The sequence below is a fragment of the Paramacrobiotus metropolitanus genome, unplaced genomic scaffold (genome assembly GCF_019649055.1).
Source record: "Paramacrobiotus metropolitanus isolate TYO unplaced genomic scaffold, Prichtersi_v1.0 Parri_scaffold0000063, whole genome shotgun sequence".
NCBI lineage: Eukaryota > Metazoa > Tardigrada > Eutardigrada > Parachela > Macrobiotidae > Paramacrobiotus > Paramacrobiotus metropolitanus.
The window spans coordinates 667,552-684,589 of NW_026570283.1; the positions used below are offsets into that span (position 1 = coordinate 667,552).

General features: G+C 43.3%; 4 protein-coding genes across 4 annotated transcripts; 2 read left to right on the forward strand and 2 right to left on the reverse strand.

Moving 5' to 3' along the window:
- Positions 1-2,711: 2,711 nt before the first annotated feature.
- Positions 2,712-6,225, reverse strand: LOC129593711 (uncharacterized). The gene is made up of 2 exons (XM_055490153.1): positions 5,396-6,225; positions 2,712-3,579 (listed from the first exon to the last, which is right to left on the reverse strand). The coding sequence occupies exons 1-2, from the start codon at positions 6,074-6,076 to the stop codon at positions 3,064-3,066; spliced, it is 1,197 nt and encodes a 398-aa protein (XP_055346128.1). The 5' UTR covers positions 6,077-6,225; the 3' UTR covers positions 2,712-3,063.
- Positions 6,226-7,921: 1,696 nt separating this feature from the next.
- On the forward strand, positions 7,922-10,717 carry LOC129593710 (uncharacterized). Its single transcript, XM_055490152.1, has 3 exons — positions 7,922-8,590; positions 8,977-9,344; positions 9,478-10,717. The coding sequence occupies exons 1-3, from the start codon at positions 8,179-8,181 to the stop codon at positions 10,324-10,326; spliced, it is 1,629 nt and encodes a 542-aa protein (XP_055346127.1). The 5' UTR covers positions 7,922-8,178; the 3' UTR covers positions 10,327-10,717.
- A 967-nt stretch (positions 10,718-11,684) lies between these two features.
- Positions 11,685-14,780, forward strand: LOC129593757 (uncharacterized). The gene is made up of 3 exons (XM_055490215.1): positions 11,685-12,083; positions 13,319-13,773; positions 14,247-14,780. Exons 1-3 carry the CDS (start codon positions 11,780-11,782, stop codon positions 14,487-14,489), a joined length of 1,002 nt encoding a protein of 333 aa, XP_055346190.1. The 5' UTR covers positions 11,685-11,779; the 3' UTR covers positions 14,490-14,780.
- On the reverse strand, positions 14,687-16,187 carry LOC129593698 (atrial natriuretic peptide receptor 2-like). Its single transcript, XM_055490136.1, has 6 exons — positions 15,877-16,187; positions 15,557-15,776; positions 15,293-15,428; positions 15,169-15,217; positions 14,960-15,098; positions 14,687-14,901 (listed from the first exon to the last, which is right to left on the reverse strand). Exons 1-6 carry the CDS (start codon positions 16,185-16,187, stop codon positions 14,866-14,868), a joined length of 891 nt encoding a protein of 296 aa, XP_055346111.1. The 3' UTR covers positions 14,687-14,865.
- Positions 16,188-17,038: the final 851 nt, after the last annotated feature.

Below are 17,038 nucleotides of genomic sequence, written 5' to 3' on the forward strand. Positions count from 1 at the left end.
CGTCCGACTTCGTTAGTCGGTATGTCCATGTTGGGCGAGGTCGGTTTCGGCACTTCTTCCTTCCTGTTGGGTGATCGCCGTCCGAGCTCGGTGGCCTTTATGACCGTTACCGAATCTTTGACTCTGTGTGAGCTCGACTGTCGGTCGGCATGAGACAATGTGGTCCCTGCTTTCAGCTGTTCCACATCCCATTCGTTCGGGTGGGACGGGGCTGCTACGTCAGCTGGGGCTTCCAGAAATGTTTTATCCCGGGCATCCTCAAAACTGTCATCCGATGTCGGATTCGAGTCGGCAAGGAGGATCCGTTCGTTACGCTTCTCCCTTGCCTCGGCCGCCTAAGTCGAGTCGGTTGAGGACGGCTGACTATTTTCCTGACCGGCGTACCGGAGTGAGTACTTTCCGGTCGTATTCGCACGCCGAGAATAGTCCGTGTTGAACTTTCTGGCGTATTCGTTCTCTCGGGGTTCGACATTGTTGTCGAGTCAGGTCGGCTCTGGTGGAGCCTTAAAGGTTTTTAACAGTTAGAAAGAGAAGGTCTAACTGTTAAAAATTTTACCGAACATCTTCTGTGTGAAGATGTTCGGTAAAATCAGGAACGTCTTTTGGTTCAGGAATTTCCAAGTGTCAGGACCGTCCGGTGAATTGTTGTTGTTGTTGTTGATGTGTCTGTTGGTGACTCAGTACACAGGGTATTAGTATACAGTACTATGGTACAGTACAGTACGTAATAGTAGTACGGTGTAGTACGTCCTATATTACTGTGCTGACCGGTGTGACGTAACAGGTTAAGTGGTCTTGCACTTCTGCCTACGTCACAGAATGCGAGCCGCGTGCAAAAGTTTAAAAAAATGATGATTCACCCTATGTTAGGCTATGGGAACTTTCCCCTGCACGCTGATTGGCTGCCTCTTAAGTACTGATAAGCGATCGTTATGACGTCCCAAGAAAGCTCGAGAATTTTCGCGCTATTTTCCGCGAGAAAAACAAATTATTTTTGGTCGGCTAGAAAGTTTATATAGTCGAATTTTCGGTTTTCACGCTAGTGAATACAAATCTTCTGGCTACATAACGTCGTATACCAAAACAAAAAAGTGGTTGGGAGTGCGCGAAGCTAAAAGTTTTCGTGCATGTACACAAATTTGGTACCATGTACCAGGCCACTTCCCTTAACAGCAGACATACGCGATGCGTTGTTGCCGAAAATAAAACAGTAGCCGGTTAGCCAGCGAATTCTTATACGGGGAACGCAAGACGCTTGTACAGGGTATATGTTATTACTTTGCCGATTGCGACGCTATGCTTCTAACCAACGCAAATCACCAATAAGGTTTTATTAATTCGTTCGTTATTCCTAGGTCACCTTGAAAGCAGGGTGACAGCGGCGTGCGCCGGCCATTCTGTACTATTTCAGCGACACGGAAGCACCGCATATTGAGTTCACCTCATTGGATGGTTCTCATTGGTATTTCTAGTGGCGTAATCGACGCCCTCTGCCTTTCGCATTACGCCTATCTCGCCACAGCAACGAAAAAATCAGTTTGCTGCTTGCGCACAATGCACTGCTATTCCCTAATTTATCCGTGTGATTCATTAATTTTTAAATAATGTCTTGATTTACCGTTGTCACGGTATTATTTTGTACTAGTTGTACCGCACATTTTGGCCAGCATTTTGTGCTGTCTCCAAATTAAATTGTTTATTGAATATTCGTGACTTGAAACCAAAGAGCATTTTAAGCTTAATAAATGACAGGTAATGCACAAACATCTGTAGAGATCGCATTGACTGAATATTTCGGTTGTTGCCGAGTCTCTGGTTTTGATTATGAAAGAAACTGATGCAATTACAACTCTGAACTCGTATGTTAAAATAGGAAGATATCCGGCGAAATATTTAGGCGACGCTCTGAGTCTAATTACATAAAACCACGCGACATGAGCAGGTATTTCCTAATGATACAGTTGTCTGTCGGGTTGAAATGAATTTAATTTGTTCGGCCCGCGCTCAAGCTCGGACTTGGACTTTCAAAAGTTGCACTTGGACCGCACCTGGACTTCATAACTTGGACTTCAAATCTTGGACTTCTAAATCGGACTTTCCTTTAGAAAAAAACTAATAAGCTAAGTAACCTAAGAAACGTATGAACCTAAAAAAACTAAGAAACCTAGGAACCCCGAGATACCCAAGAAACCTAAGAAAAGTCGAAGTTGAAAGAGTAGAAGTCCAAGTTAAGAAGTCTGTTGAGGAGAGAAGCGGCTCACATACAGCGACAAAATCTTTCAAATGATTTCAACGTACTGCGCCGTGGTGCAGTGGTACAGCCTACGCGGATCTGACGACGTAGCCGGGGTTCGATTACTCCATCGGCGCCTTTTTCAGCCGTTTCTCGGTTTCCCTCGGATTGCGCCCTGCTGATAAGTCCAAGTGTGGGCCGAGTCCAAATTTTAGTAGTCCTAGTTCGAGCTTGAGCACGGGCCAATTTGTTCTACGCTTACATTCTAAAGTTGCAAACGACCTAATAAGTAGCGCGGAATAAATTTGACTAGAAACAACTGTAAAACTGTGGTTTATTATCAACAACTTGGACTAAGACTCTGAGAGCTCTCGTGTCTTCCAGCGAAAACAATACCGGAAATCAGATAAGTAAATCTCCGTAGCAACATTTTCCGGAAAAATGCACATAGCATATGATAAATAGTTAGTAAGACATCAACAGGTTGAAATATTTTAAAAAGTACAAAAGCGCAAACTCATCATGTTCATTGTCGTGATCAGTGAAACAGATCAAATGCGCGCCAACAGAAAATGCACACACTTCTCTGGAAAAAGCGGCCGATTTGGTCCATGGCCAACGTTGATGCCCCGAATGTCAGCCGTAGCGCTATCCCTTCTACGCTGATTCTACTCCCGTGATCGTCGAATGGGCAGAACCATTTGACCGTACAATTGACCATGCGCAGGGATTCGCACGGCAAACTACTGAAAATTTTTATGAAATCCTGCAGACGACAGTGTTCGCGAACCCGGTCTGGGTAAAAGGTTTCAGCAAACCAGCGAGCGGGATTATGCTGCGCACACGGGCTTTCCTTTCCATAGTGGTCGGTGACGCGGTTGACCAGGAATGAAATCTGCCAACCAATCAGATGCAGCGCGGCCAATCGGATCTCTGGTCGATGCTTGGCCGTGTACAGCAACATGTCGCTCATATTCAGCAAGTCGTTCGTCGTCATCGTTCCCTCTCCATCCACCAACGCCACGTGGCGTGTGGCTGGACGGAGACTTTTGAAAAGCGCCACCGACGATACAGGGTGAAAATGTTCGCATGGAAACCGTTTGCATGGTACACAACGGCGTTCCAGGACTATGAGAGCCGAGAGCGCTGGCGAATCCATCAGCAGGTTCCACGTGGAGCAGGTTCCACGTGGAGCAGACGAAACGTAGCCGGGTCTGTGACACCGTGTCCGTGTCCAACTGGGAAAACACTTCCCGCCACAGTTCCGGCGGCAGCCCGCTGTAGTCATCCCTGATCATCATCTTGACCATCCAGGTCCACTCATCTTGCAAACCTTTCACTACATTCTGAAAATCATATACTTCAAGTATAGCACATTATCTAAATACTAATTTTCTTACAGGAAATGGTTTGGCAGAGGATACCAAAATCGTATACAAAGAAATCTCCGTTTCCGCGCACTTCGAGTGCTTTTGCGCGAAATTTTATGTCTTTTTTTGCAGCTAAATAATTTGTTTACGTTGCTCTGAAAATCTTTTGCGCTCGTCACATCCGGTTGCCGAAAAATGCCGATTAAAAATGGGCGAAGAAACTACATTGCATTGTTGTGCAGAAAAAGTCAGATTGCCACCCGAATTTTTGTGAAACTTGGTTGAAAATTGCGCATAATAATGCAATAAAGTGGAATCTGAATCAACGTTAGTTCGATAGCATTGATTTCTGAGTAAAAATAAGTGTAGAAATAAATAAATGTCAAAATTAATTTTGGAATTATGGGAAAAGTCATTTTTAGATCATACACTATGTAATTACATACTTTCTGATCATGTGCGCTTTACAGCAAGGTTCCTAAAAAATGATCAGCCTTTTTGTACTCGTACATGACAATGAACTTTTGGCCATTTTAAATCATTTTATCTCGGCAATCCGAAGTCGCGCGCGTGTCATCGGCATATGGCTAAGTTGTGAGCAGAGAAGCGGCCCACGTACAGCGATAAAATCCTTCAAATGATTTCAACGTATTGCGCCGTGGTGCAGTGGTACTGCCTACGCGGATCTAATGACGTAGCCGGGGTTCGATTCCCCCATCGGCGCCTTTTTCAGCCGTATCTCGGTTTTCAGTTGATAGCGCCCTGGTTTTAGACAGAAAGGTTTACCTGTTAATGGTTTACGATCAAAGAAGCCGCTTAAACCTTCCTGCCGAACTGCGTAAACCTTTCTGGATCCGTAAACCTTTCTGCCGGCGGCACATTTGAAGCTTAAACCTTTCTGCCGGATGCGTAAACCATTTTCACTGGCAGCGTAAACCTTTTTGCTGGGCCTTTATTTTCACTCTGTGATTCGATCAAGGACGTTATCATGAGCATTCAGACACATCAACCTTCCGGGTAGCCATCAAACGTACGCAACCTCATATTAAGACATTTTTGAAGCAGTGTTTAAGCTTGGCTGTTGTTAAGGGAAATTCTGCTGCCGCGTTAAACACAAATATGCGTACTTAAAACGTCGGACTACGCTAACAATTTCAGCTGTTTGTTTAAGTGAAAACATGAACCCTTTTAAGACGTATATGCACTATTTTTATTGAAGGTTGTCACCAATAAGACCAAGTGATTTTTTATCAAGCGATCAAATTTTTAAAGCGGCGACGTACTGCCCGGTTTCTGCCTGTAACGGCCATACATCATTTCAGTACAATTCGTGTGCCGCGCCAACTTTCAACCCTTCTGTGCAAATAAACCGAACACTGGAACGGCAAAAATGTGAGTGCGAAATGCATACTTGTACGGCATTTCCATTTTCCAGGGAGGCCGCATTTGTTCTCGTTGCACACCTTTTACGACTGCTTACGGGCCTTAATGCGCACAACAACGCCTTTGTAACATCATAGAACGGAAACAATGGCTCCGCACAAAGGTTTACGCATCAAAGATGCCGCCGACAGAAGGGTTTACGCTTCCGGCAGAAAGGTTTACGCGGCGCCTTTGATCGTGAACCATTAACCCGTAAACCTTTCTGCCGGCTACACGCGCGCGGCGCGCAAAAGTTTTTCAGACCATTTTAAACAATTCACTTATTTGAAGAATGGTACAGAATGTTACAAAAAGAGCTTCACAAGTATCGGGTCATTTTCTTTGAACATCAAAACCAAACACTGCTTACCAGAAGGCATAATGTTTCAATCGGGTCGGATATAACACAGCCAGAAATGAGCAAGTAGTCCAACCGGTCGCCCACGGTGTCCACTAAGCGGATGCCCCGGCAAGCATACCACAGAATGCCGGTATTCCAACGCTGGATGAGTGTCTGCGCCTCCGTGGTCGACAGCGATCGCAATTGCCCGTCTAACTGCACACTGTGTCGAGTGAACGTACCCAGCTGCATGCGCGGGTGAAGTGCTGTATATTCGACCTTTTGAACGGCACAGCGTCCTTTCCCTTCCTGCAGGCAGCGGATGCGGTCGATCGGGACGACATCAGTGCGGGGCAATCCCGTCAGGACATCGTGCCAACGAACAAGCACCTCTTCGTAGAACGCATACTGCACACCGCCTCCATGGCAGGATATTTCGCCGGGAACCCAAATCCACGGACCGCACGGAGTCTCCGGGACGAGGACGACCACGGAAACGGTGGAGTTGTAATTTGCAGCGTAGTGTTTTGCCAGGACGTCTCCAGATAGAAATTCAGACGAAAAGCACTTGTCGATTGACCAGAATTCGCGTCGTCGGTTGGAACAGAGCATGTCGACGAAGAGCCCGTCGTCTGCCACGTCGACCACGCGGCCGTAGCGCAGTCGACCGTCGCGGCCCAGAACGTGCACACCGAATCCGTCACATATCATCCTGGCTATGCTTGGACAGGGAGGTAACCGAGCAACTCTGCCACTCAGCGCGCATAAAAATAAACTAATATTATGAGTGAAACAGGGCCGTCCGTCGTTAATCGTTAGTTGACGGAAATTTGTGCAGTGCAGCCATACGAATTTGGAGGAGCGCATTCATCATTTACATACACGGCTTGCATCTTTTTCATGTTAGAACCTGAATTGGCTGAACGTTTATCCGGCTATACTGTATAGCACCGTATCGCTCATCGCGTACAAATTTCCGTCAAGTGCAGGGTTAGTGCACAGTACGAGTACTCGTAGTTGTCGCAGACAGTTAAGCTCAGTAGGGATGGCAACGGCTCAGCCGAAGCCTTTTGAGCCGCGGCTAAGCCGGCTTCGGATGAGTCGGCTCGACCACAAATTGTAGCCGTAGCCGATGCTAGCCGAGCCGATTGAGCCGGCTCGGAGTGTCAGCCAGCCGCATGCCAGCCGGAGGCCGGGGGCCAGCAACTTGCGCGGGGTCTGCTGGTATTATAATAATGTTTTTATTATAATAATTTTGGTGAAGGTAGAATTCTTCCACTTTGGCGTTCGAAGCGGGAGAGGTTTCGAAAGGAATGAATACTATCTTGCCGGGTTTTCAACTACGGACTTTCCGAATATAAAAATGGTTTGGGCCAGCCGTTTATGGTTTACCGGCTCTGGTGTATCCCATTCGTGGCAACATAAATCTGAATCTGGATATATTGACACACGTAAATACCGCTTTTAAGTCGCCTCATCTCATGTTATCAACTCGAAGCAAAATCTGAGTCTACGTTTTTTTCCCAAAGTTAAATTAATTTGAGTGATTATCAGACTTTGCGTCAGGGGCATGGTAATCACGGAACGCGTCGCATGGGAGGGATTAGTGATGATGGCAACCGAAGTATGATGAGAATAAAAATTAAAGATTAGTTCGCTCAACAAATTTTAAGAATTATCGGCATACATACAGCTGTTTCTAATTTTTTTAAAAGTTTAGTTTTTGTGTAATTACTAATATTAGAGTTAGTGTATGTAGTTTGGTTAAGTTTTAGCTGGTTTCTCAATCTTCCGGCACAAATTGCACACTGGAACGCATTGTAGAAAGCGCGACATGCCACGCAAGTGTTGAAGTGTGTGCCAACTGCCAAGAAAGGCACATTCCTTTCTGTTGTGCCGCGGCGCGCAATTCCAAATTCCAGGTATACCCTGGATTAGGGTTGTTGATACCAGCTGTCTGGAGGACCTAATGGTATTGGTATTTTGGTATACCATGAAAATACCACTGGTATTTAGTGGTATATCATCGGTGGTATACCACGATACCATCAAATACCGTTAGGAGAACGCCCGAAATACCAGTGGTAAATGGTATACCATTGGTACCAAAATACCAAATATCATTTGGTATCAACAACCCTACCCTGGATGAACCGTCTGGCGATCTGGCCGTTCGACTTTCTGTTGCTGTTGTAGCTGGACAGGTGATTAAGAAAAGTGGCACATCTTGCTGGATTTGTATAGAGTATCGACTAACTGTTTGGCATGTTTGTTGAATACTCATCCCACTTTTACTGGATTTTTATCCTACTGACAAATCAGGTGTTACACTGCGCACTTTGGCATTAAACGGTAAGCGTAAAATACACCACTGTCACGCCAGTTATAAAATTATTACGAGAGTTAACGTATATTGTCGATCAATGTGAAATATGTCAAGTGCATTCCTATAGTACCTGTTGGGGACTTAGCAACTAAGCTGTGGCTGCCGCAAGCTCAAGAAAAGGGCAACATTAGTTTGGCAATTCATCGTTATTAATTTTAATAACAGGCCAACAACTACTGCAGTCTAATAAAATTTATTACCCAAATTTTGAACTACATTAATTTAACCGTTTGCTAAATGATTGCCAAGTGAAATACATCATAGTGTGCATATAACATACGGTTACATACCAACTCCGTCACACTCGAAGGAATACATAATCACTGTGATATTTTCCAGCTGTAATTAACACTGCGCTATCAGCGTATACTGTGCTATATGGCGTATAAACAGGTACTGCGTGGTAACATATTCAGCCCGCGGCGATATGCGTTGTCTGCTCTTCATGCTCCTCCGCTGTACACAGCATCAGCACACCACAATCTTCTGCTCGCACCGCCACTGCTGCAGCGCCGCGACGCTGCCGGTTAACGACACCATGCTGGCCGCTCGTCCGACCTTCCGCACCCGACCCGTCTTACTGTTGGTGGTGGTGCTGTACATGGGAGTAGCGACGTGGTTCAGCATCGCCAGTCTGTCCACGTATCGCCTACAGGATAGCGTGGGCTTCTTCTCCGATGGCTTCCCGTATAATGGGAAATTTTTTGTGCATTATATTCGTTTTAAACCGGATAACGGGAATACGACGTTGCGGTTTCTGGATTTTGTCAGTATGATGTCGGCGTTCAATAACCTTCGTCCGGATAAGATTATCGTCCACGGTGATGCGGAGCCCACTGGTGAGAAAAATAACTCGCAAATAAATTATATTTTAAATATCCGAGATTGGTGTTTAAAATCAGTCGTGGATGCTTTATTTATAAAAGCTAGATGGTTTTTTGTACCGCATATTGCGCAAAGAAGCGCTTCTCGGTTGGGAGAACTTTAGACTAAGTTGTAGCGATTATATGCATTGCGTACGTTTTCTGCGGAAATTATTATAAAATTTCTAACTGGAAACTGACTGGCCGATTTCCACTTTCTTAATCCTACATTGTAAATACTGTAACTAATAACCAATTTTATATACAGATTTTATTGTATTATGAATTTTCCCTTGATTTGTACTATTATAACTTTACATTGGTTCGCCTAAATTCCTAATTATTTTGTAAAATTTTTACAGGCATGTATTGGCAAGCAGCACTGCAAAGCGGCATCGTTGAGTTTCGTTCCCGTAACATAACGAAACAAGTTGGTCATCGCTTCGGTAAAATAAAAGAAGTGGCATTCAGAGAACATTCCGCCGACATGGCTAAACTGGACGTTCTACTGGAATACGGGGGCGTCGCGGTGGATTTTGACGTCTTTTTCGTCCGTGGTGAGCGTATCAAGGAGGTCCTGCAGCTGAAGCAGTCCATCACGTGCTACGGCGACGAAGACGGCTACAACATCGGCTTCGTCGCCGGCCGGAAGTCGGCGCCGCTTCTCACTGCATGGCGACGCAGCTACGAAGATATCTACCAGAACGACTGGAATTTTAATCAAGCCAAGGTTCGTCTACATTTTTCTGTGAAGCCACCATTAGATTTATTATTTATTATTATTTTTACTATTATTATTATTTTTATTATTATTATTTATTATTTTTATTTTTTTGTAAGTGATTTATCAAATTTGTGGCTAGGTTTGCCGGTATTTAAGTATCCTATACCGGGATTCCAATTATGTTGCCGGCGCCGTCTGCAACAACCCACACTCGCACGGGCTGCACGCGTTTTTCAAAGAGATCGGGAAGATGAACTGGACCAATTCAATGGCTATCCACACGTATCACCGGCACAGCGGGGTGGTGATGGAACGCCCGGAAGATCTGTACACCGGGAACTTTACTAACACTACAAATGCGGAGATGCTACAGTTTCTGTTCGAAGGGAAATATCTGCCGCCAGCGGACCCGGCGTTCCGCGATGAGATGGACCCGTTAACTGGATTGAAGATGGGTGAGACAACCACCACGGCGCTCCCGACGACCCAAAAGACGGAAGCAACAACGGCTGCAATAAAACACAGTGATGCGGCGAGCGTTGTTACGACGAAGGTGCCGGTAACGCAGAACAACGTAACTTCCGTGGCTACTGCGACGGTGAGTGCGTCGGTCCAAACGGTGATGACATCTGCGACTACAGCGAGCGTTACTGGAACCGTTGCCACGACGAAATTACCGGCAATGCAGAACGCTTCCTCGATGTCCACTGCGATGGATAGTACACCGCTTAAGACAGAGGCGGTATCTGCGACAACACAAGCCGTTAGTGCAACTAGCGTTATTGCGACCCAAATGCCGGTAACGCACGCCGTTTCTTCGGTAACCGCTACCACCAATACGACATCAGTAACGCAGACTGCTTCGTCGACAACGGTGTCAACCGTTGCGACGACAACAAACCCAGTTACAGCGGCGACGACGCCGAGTTTGCCTGTTACCCCGGGAAATGCGTCAGTGACGACAGCGACTTTAAAGTCTTCGAGTTAACTGTGTTACGCTTGTTTTGCTGGAAACAGCACAACTAATGTGCGGCTGATCTCCGTTGTGATTACAATGTAGCATACCTTGTGTTAACTTGCTATACTTCTGTGTGTACTAGGTGCCAAGTAATTTCTTGGTAATATGTTATTTACTTTCCTTTGGAGTGAATGAAAATTTTGCTTGTAATTTTCTGCTACCCGGCTTGGCCTTGTACTGCTTTTCCTATCATTTGTCCGCGAATGTTTTTTTTTCTTTTTTGTTTTCACTATCATTACATTGTTAGAGTGGCGTGTTTGGCTCGGTAAAGGACCAATACAGCGTGCTGGTCAATGATCGGCAGCGGTGCGTCTCGCAAGTGCAGAAGTGAAAGCAGCGATATGGGACAATAAACGGAAGATGCGCGTAGTCGCTACAGACATATCTCGCTCGCGTCGTCATCCGCTGGCCACGTGAAGACCAAACCGTGTTAATACTGCAACTCATGTAATGATTCTGACCCATATCGGAAAAAATAAATTACAGTACGATCAGACAAACGTTCGGTGTCTGTTTTGCCGTATTTGTGCGCACACGTCGTGCATAAAATTATTGCTGCACCGTGTGCCCAATCACAAACAATTTTTTAATAAATTATATTTTTTTCAAACCACGTGACAAATTTAATTACTCACGTAGATTAACCTCATTAATTTTGAAAACGCAAAATCTAAATTTCAAAATCTAAAATTTTTTTACTAAATATTGCTTAATTTAAAAATGATGTACTAGGTCCTCTAAGGCATTCAAGTATTACGTAACGGCTCAGGGGTGGGGGCTGGGTCCGGCTGGCGTTACCCACCCATAAGTAATACATGGATAAAGGTCACAAAAAGGTAGGGGGTGGTCGAAAAAGTTGAAAATTTCCGTTACGTAATACTTGAATCGCGCCTAACTAGTAATACAAAACAGCGTTAATTGTAATGGTTTTTTCTGAGCAAATATAGGTAATATTCACCCAAGTGTTTTACGAAAATATTAGCAAAAAATTTCCAAAAGTTTCCAAAAAATATTAAATGGCCTTTTCATAATAATCTTAAGGGTAAACTTTTGTCATTTTTTTACAGTTTTTTCAAGGTTTATTAGGTTTCTTAATTTTTTCTTAGGTTTCTGAGGTTTCCGTGCAAACTGACACATATTTAAAAAATTATGTAATCGTGGCGAGAGCGCATCCCGTTGCGCACACGGTATTCTTTGAATAATCTTATTTAACAGGATTTCTACACCGCAACAACAACACACAGACTCTCTGCAGCGAATCGTTAATGCTCGCGCTGCTCTGATTAGGTCACCGGCTGGCTGACTTCGAACGTTTATGTCGTTCTTATATGCAACATCTGGCCTTCTTTGTCAATCACACATTTACAACCGGCGTTTCAAAAACTACAATCTACGCGATAATTTTTCCGTGCCATGCGAAACGATGGTCGCATCATCGGCGCAGAAATTCCGCGTGACATGGATGTTGTTGGGACTTCTTGTCGTATCCGCGCTCTTGTCGGCGCTGTTGCTGACCATCGCCGACCGGCAGATGGGATTGATGCGAGCCGAGCAGTATGTTGGCAGGAAATTTCCCTATAATGGACGCTTTTATCTGCATTATATCAGGTTTAAACCGGAGAACGGGAAGACGACGTTTCGGTTTCTGGATTATTTGAGCGTCATGTCGGCGGTGAATAATTTAAAGCCGGATCGGATTATTGTCCATGGTGATATGATACCGACCGGTACGTGATTCTGTTGGTTTCTGTTGTTGGGGCAGATTTGTGTGCCGGTGAATTTTTTTATTAATTTTATGTAAGAGTCGTGTTGAATGTTTATGCGTCTCATTATGCTGCTTGACTGAATAATTGAATATGCTTATAACTAGTAAGCAGATGCGTGCACTGATATTTTAATCGGTATTATAATTGATTTTAGCGACGGCACGTATTCACAATAAGCATCTCATGAAATTCCCTAAAAAAACCGTAAATTTATAGTGTGTAAACTACAAGGCCGCTGTAATAAAAAACAATAAAGTTGAATCATAATAAGCATTTTGCTATAAAATGTATATTTTACAGTTAAGTTTTTTTAATAACTATGTATAATACAGTATGAATTTTATAAAACAATATTTTAATATTTTGGCAAAAAATTATGATGTTATTATTATGAAAATGGTAATAATTCACATGCTTGGTTTTGGCTGTATTTTTTGGTTCTGCCATCTGATTCAAACTCAATTTTTTTTAGAAGCACACGGTAAAGACTTAAGCGAGCGTTTTCACAGCAACATAAGAAATACCAACAGAAAAAGGCAGGAAAAAGGTGCACTTGACCACGTTGAACGAAGTCAACGAAGCCATCATTTATTTTTTATTAATAATGGCGGCATAAAAACTCACTTTATGTTAAAGATTATATCCACTGGACGGCCGAAATTCATGGGCCATGAAAAAGGCTTTGCTTGTATGTAACGTCAGATTTCCCATAACTGTATTTATTGTGAAAACTAAAAATCGGAAATTATGTATATAACATATTCAATATTGTAGGGTACATATTCTTAATTTTGGGGAAAAAAGAATAAAATTATTTCTTTTTGTTTTATCCTTGATGTGTACGCACATAGCGCGCAGTTCGTATGAAATATTTGTTGAGTTAGGAATCACTTTCTTGCAGCATAGTTTATTCAAATCTGAACTATTCGAAAACATTGCATGTTTTAATAACTTCAAAATATTTTCTTAAGTAATTTAGATTGCTTCGAGATGTTTGAAGAATAAAACGGATCCTTCCATTTTCTTTGTTGATTTATATTACTACACATACCTGGAATTTTTTAAAAACAAAAATGCCTAGCAGTAAATTTTTTCGTTTTTTTTGTTAAAAAGTATAACAAACAGTATACGTAATTTATTACAGCATAATATAATCTGTCATATTGTTAACGTTGTATTTATTTTTTTCGTTGCAGGGGTCTATTGGATCGCCGCCCTGGCGACCCGCATTGTCGAGCACCGCTTCCGCAACGCCACCCGCACGGTCGGGCACCGGTTCGGTGAGACGAAGGAAATCGGCTTTAAAGAGCATTCGGCTGATATATCCAAACTAGACGTCCTTCTCGAATTCGGTGGGGTCGTCGCCGATTTCGACGTCTTCTTCATCCGGGGCGAACGGATTAAAAAGATTCTAACGCAACGCCGGTCCATCGTGTGCTACGGCGATGAAGACGGATATAACATTGGCTTAATCGCCGGTTGGCCGGATTCAAAGCTATTATACGCCTGGCGACGGAGTTACGAGGATATTTATGTGAACGACTGGAACTTCAATCAGGCGTTCGTGGCCAAGTACTTGAGTATACTGTATCAGAAGGAGAATTATGTCCTCGGCATGGCGTGCAATAATCCGCATCCGTATGATCTTGAGGTGAGTGGGTTTTATAGTGCGATTTAATGGCCGGTTAAGAGGAGGTAAAGAGCGTCAGCGTCTGGCGGAAGCTTCCGAAATTATTGGTGCATTAAGAATTTGATTATTATAGTTAAGTGAAGCGGCGACAACAACTGCATTTTTTCTTGCCTTTTATAAATGGTTTTTTCAAGTGTACCCAACCAACTTAGTCGAAGAATATTAGTAATTAATAAAAAAACGAATATCAACAACAGCGTTCATTTAAATATATACAAGCTTTAAATAATGGTAACAAAAATAAATAATCGTAGTGAAAATAAATAATAATATGCAGAACTAACGAATACGGATACCAACGCGCTGAAACTACTGTACTTATCTGTGCGTTTTACTCACCTGTGATGTTTTAAACTGAAATGATTAACTGAACAAAATTTACCTAATTTCGCGTTCTGTTTCATACCGATTTAATCAAGCGGCTGTGTTCTTAGTCATTCTTCCATGAGTATGGCAGAATACACTGGCAGGATTCCGCGGCTATCCACACGTACGAGCGCTTCGGGAAAATCCCGGAAGTAACCAGTCCGTCGCTATTGTATGAAGGCAATCTGACGACGCACAATGAGATGCTGCAGTGGATCTATGAGGGTCGGCCACTGCCGTCTGTTAATACCACTTTCCGCGATGAAATGGATCCGTTGACGGACAAGCTCAACGATATGACCATTATCTGAATATTTACTACAAAGTGCACAGTGTTTTCTGATCGCCATGATTTTGTTAACTGTGATATTTACATTTTTTATCTTTTATTATTTTAATCAGTGTAAAGAAGGATCTTGTCATAAAATGTCAGTTGTGAGAAGACGAAAGTTTTGTACAGCATTAAATAAGCAGCGAGAGCAAAAGTTGAAATTCAGGCGGGAAAGAAAATTATTTGTTTGACCGTTGAGCGTTAGTTTTTATTGCATTTAGGCAACTGTGAGCGATCGGCTGGCTTGTGAACTGGGAGCCTTAAAAGTTTCCCGACGCTTAATATTAAAAAAGTAGTAATTTTTTCTCCGCTGTTTCGAAGGTTGTCAAATTAAAGATTTGGTGAAGTTGTGTAATTTAGTCTAAAAAGTACGTAGTCATCTCGCCTTTTCCCTGCAAAGACAAACATCGTGACCTTTTCAGTATTATTATTATCTTTGTAAAGACCGACCTTCACGAGTATCGTGCCCCGGCACGTAACGGTTAATTTGGTGGACTGCGTCAGCTGCGTACTCGCCTCGCTCAGCTGGATGCGATCCGCTAATCCCGTTGAGTCCATACGTGATGCCAGATTGACCGTGTCGCCAAATCTAAACCAATCGTGTAATCAAGATTCAAGAAAAACCCTGCAAAATGATTTTTATGAGAAGTTGCACATACAGACAATATCGAGGACATTTGTGGCCCACGATGCCGGCTGCTATGGAGCCTGTGATAAACCCGGAAAAATGGATAAATTTATTGGTGCCGAAAAACCGGAATTTGATAAGTGCTTAATCGGTACCGGAATTTATGCCGCATCGCAGATGGATGTACTTGTACGCGCACAATCCATGAAATAATAAGCGGAATTTCAGGACGCAGTTACAAATCTCTTCGCAGTGCCGAACGCCGTTGCGGTTGGGAAGCCCGCTGACTAACTGCAGCACAAACTCATAAGATATGGAAATTAACCGATACTTGACTATTTTATTTACTAGCCAAGCTCGTGAACGGAGACGTTTCGAAACCTTTAGCCATTACACAACGATAGACACGTCAAGCTCACCATGTAACTGGTGCCAACGGTTTCCATCTTATGTGCATCAAAGGACTGCAGCGCCGCATCGAAACCCGAATATACCCGATCCAGGAATTCGATGAATTTCCCCAGAGTTTCTTTGACCAGTAGCGTTTCGTAGCCAATAATCGAGCAGAACGAAATTGTCACGCTTTCGTATACCTCTGGCGCAATTTCGTTGCCGGCTCGCAGTTTCGTTAGAATAGGCCTGCAGCATTGTATCAGAGATCTTTCACGTTATTTTAGTATAAAACATTTAATAATTCTTCTGTACTGTGATTTACCACACAGAGGCCACAGTAAGATACCTGGGAAACATCTGCAGCAAAACGTTATCACACTTTGTTTTTTCCGCGAGGTACTCCTGGGTTCGCTCGGTGACCAGCGCCTCCAAATGGATATGATAGCCGGCCAAGCGTTTGACGACGCGGTCAATAAGCGACGCACCCGAGTCGATGTTCTGCTGGTGCAACATATCGGTGATGTATGATTTCGCCTGACCGACACTCGGCCGCTTTTCCGGCACTTCGCTCCAGCACTGCCGCATCAGCTTGAGCAGCGCTGTTTCCTGAAGTCGCGGTGCGTTGGTCACTGGCGGCATCCACGGAACGGTGTCCATGTGATGTACCTTGTTAACGGTTTCTGTGAAAAGGGATATGCATATAATTCGAGACACTCCAAAAGTTCTTAGGTACAAATACCAGATTTTGTGTACAATTTTGCCAGCATTTAGCAAATTCAAAAATGCCATTTATCTCAGTTCATAATTATTACGCCTGTAGTCAGACACTACTCCGTCCAGATTCGATTAGCCAGCACAGCCAAAACATTCAGTGTTTGGTTTTGTGGTATCATGCTGTTTGGTGATGTGCTACTACTGCTACCTAACTTACTATTTACTAATCTTCCAAAACTTTTACTTACTATTTAGTACTTACTATTAACCCCAAGGTTTTTCAAATACTTACTGTTACTTACTATTCCCATTTTCCCAACCAATTACTTACTAATTATACTAAATAAACTTAATTTAATTTTTAACTCACTGTTATTACAGTAAAACCTCTCGATAAAATACAGGCACAATTCCATCAGTTTTGTATGTTATACCGGGGTGTATTTTATAAAGGGTAGTTGCCCCCGGGGGCGCTGCTATAATTTGGGGTGGGGGGCGTCGCAGTACATGTATTTTATAAATGCAACATTAAGGCAGTAGCAAGAATCTGTTGTACATTACAAGTTTGTATTACATACGAGTACATTAAAAAATACAAACTTCGTTTGAGTTCATCATAAAGTATGATTAGCACTTGAAGAGCAGCTTGGCAAGTGCAGTGTATTGTGTATTGTGCAAGTGTATTGTGCAGTTTGCAGCACAGTTGTACTGCTAGATTTTGCCGATTTTGCCTTTACAGACTACAGATTCGCATAAATACAGTATATTTCGCATAAATACAGTATAAATACAGA

Excerpts from the sequence above, each read along its gene's own strand:
- LOC129593711 (XM_055490153.1), bottom strand. The coding sequence starts at position 6,076 with ATGATATGTGACGGATTCGGTGTGCACGTTCTGGGCCGCGACGGTCGA. Across the intron at positions 3,580-5,395 it reads TTGAAACATTATGCCTTCTG|AATGTAGTGAAAGGTTTGCA; the intron begins GTAAGCAGTGTT and ends TATGATTTTCAG.
- LOC129593710 (XM_055490152.1), top strand. The coding sequence starts at position 8,179 with ATGCGTTGTCTGCTCTTCATGCTCCTCCGCTGTACACAGCATCAGCAC. Across the intron at positions 8,591-8,976 it reads CGGTGATGCGGAGCCCACTG|GCATGTATTGGCAAGCAGCA; the intron begins GTGAGAAAAATA and ends AAATTTTTACAG. Across the intron at positions 9,345-9,477 it reads GGAATTTTAATCAAGCCAAG|GTTTGCCGGTATTTAAGTAT; the intron begins GTTCGTCTACAT and ends ATTTGTGGCTAG.
- LOC129593757 (XM_055490215.1), top strand. The coding sequence starts at position 11,780 with ATGGTCGCATCATCGGCGCAGAAATTCCGCGTGACATGGATGTTGTTG. Across the intron at positions 12,084-13,318 it reads TGGTGATATGATACCGACCG|GGGTCTATTGGATCGCCGCC; the intron begins GTACGTGATTCT and ends TTTTCGTTGCAG. Across the intron at positions 13,774-14,246 it reads CGCATCCGTATGATCTTGAG|TCATTCTTCCATGAGTATGG; the intron begins GTGAGTGGGTTT and ends CTGTGTTCTTAG.
- LOC129593698 (XM_055490136.1), bottom strand. The coding sequence starts at position 16,187 with ATGGACACCGTTCCGTGGATGCCGCCAGTGACCAACGCACCGCGACTT. Across the intron at positions 15,777-15,876 it reads TTGCTGCAGATGTTTCCCAG|GCCTATTCTAACGAAACTGC; the intron begins GTATCTTACTGT and ends ACAATGCTGCAG. Across the intron at positions 14,902-14,959 it reads GGGGCACGATACTCGTGAAG|GGAAAAGGCGAGATGACTAC; the intron begins GTCGGTCTTTAC and ends TTGTCTTTGCAG.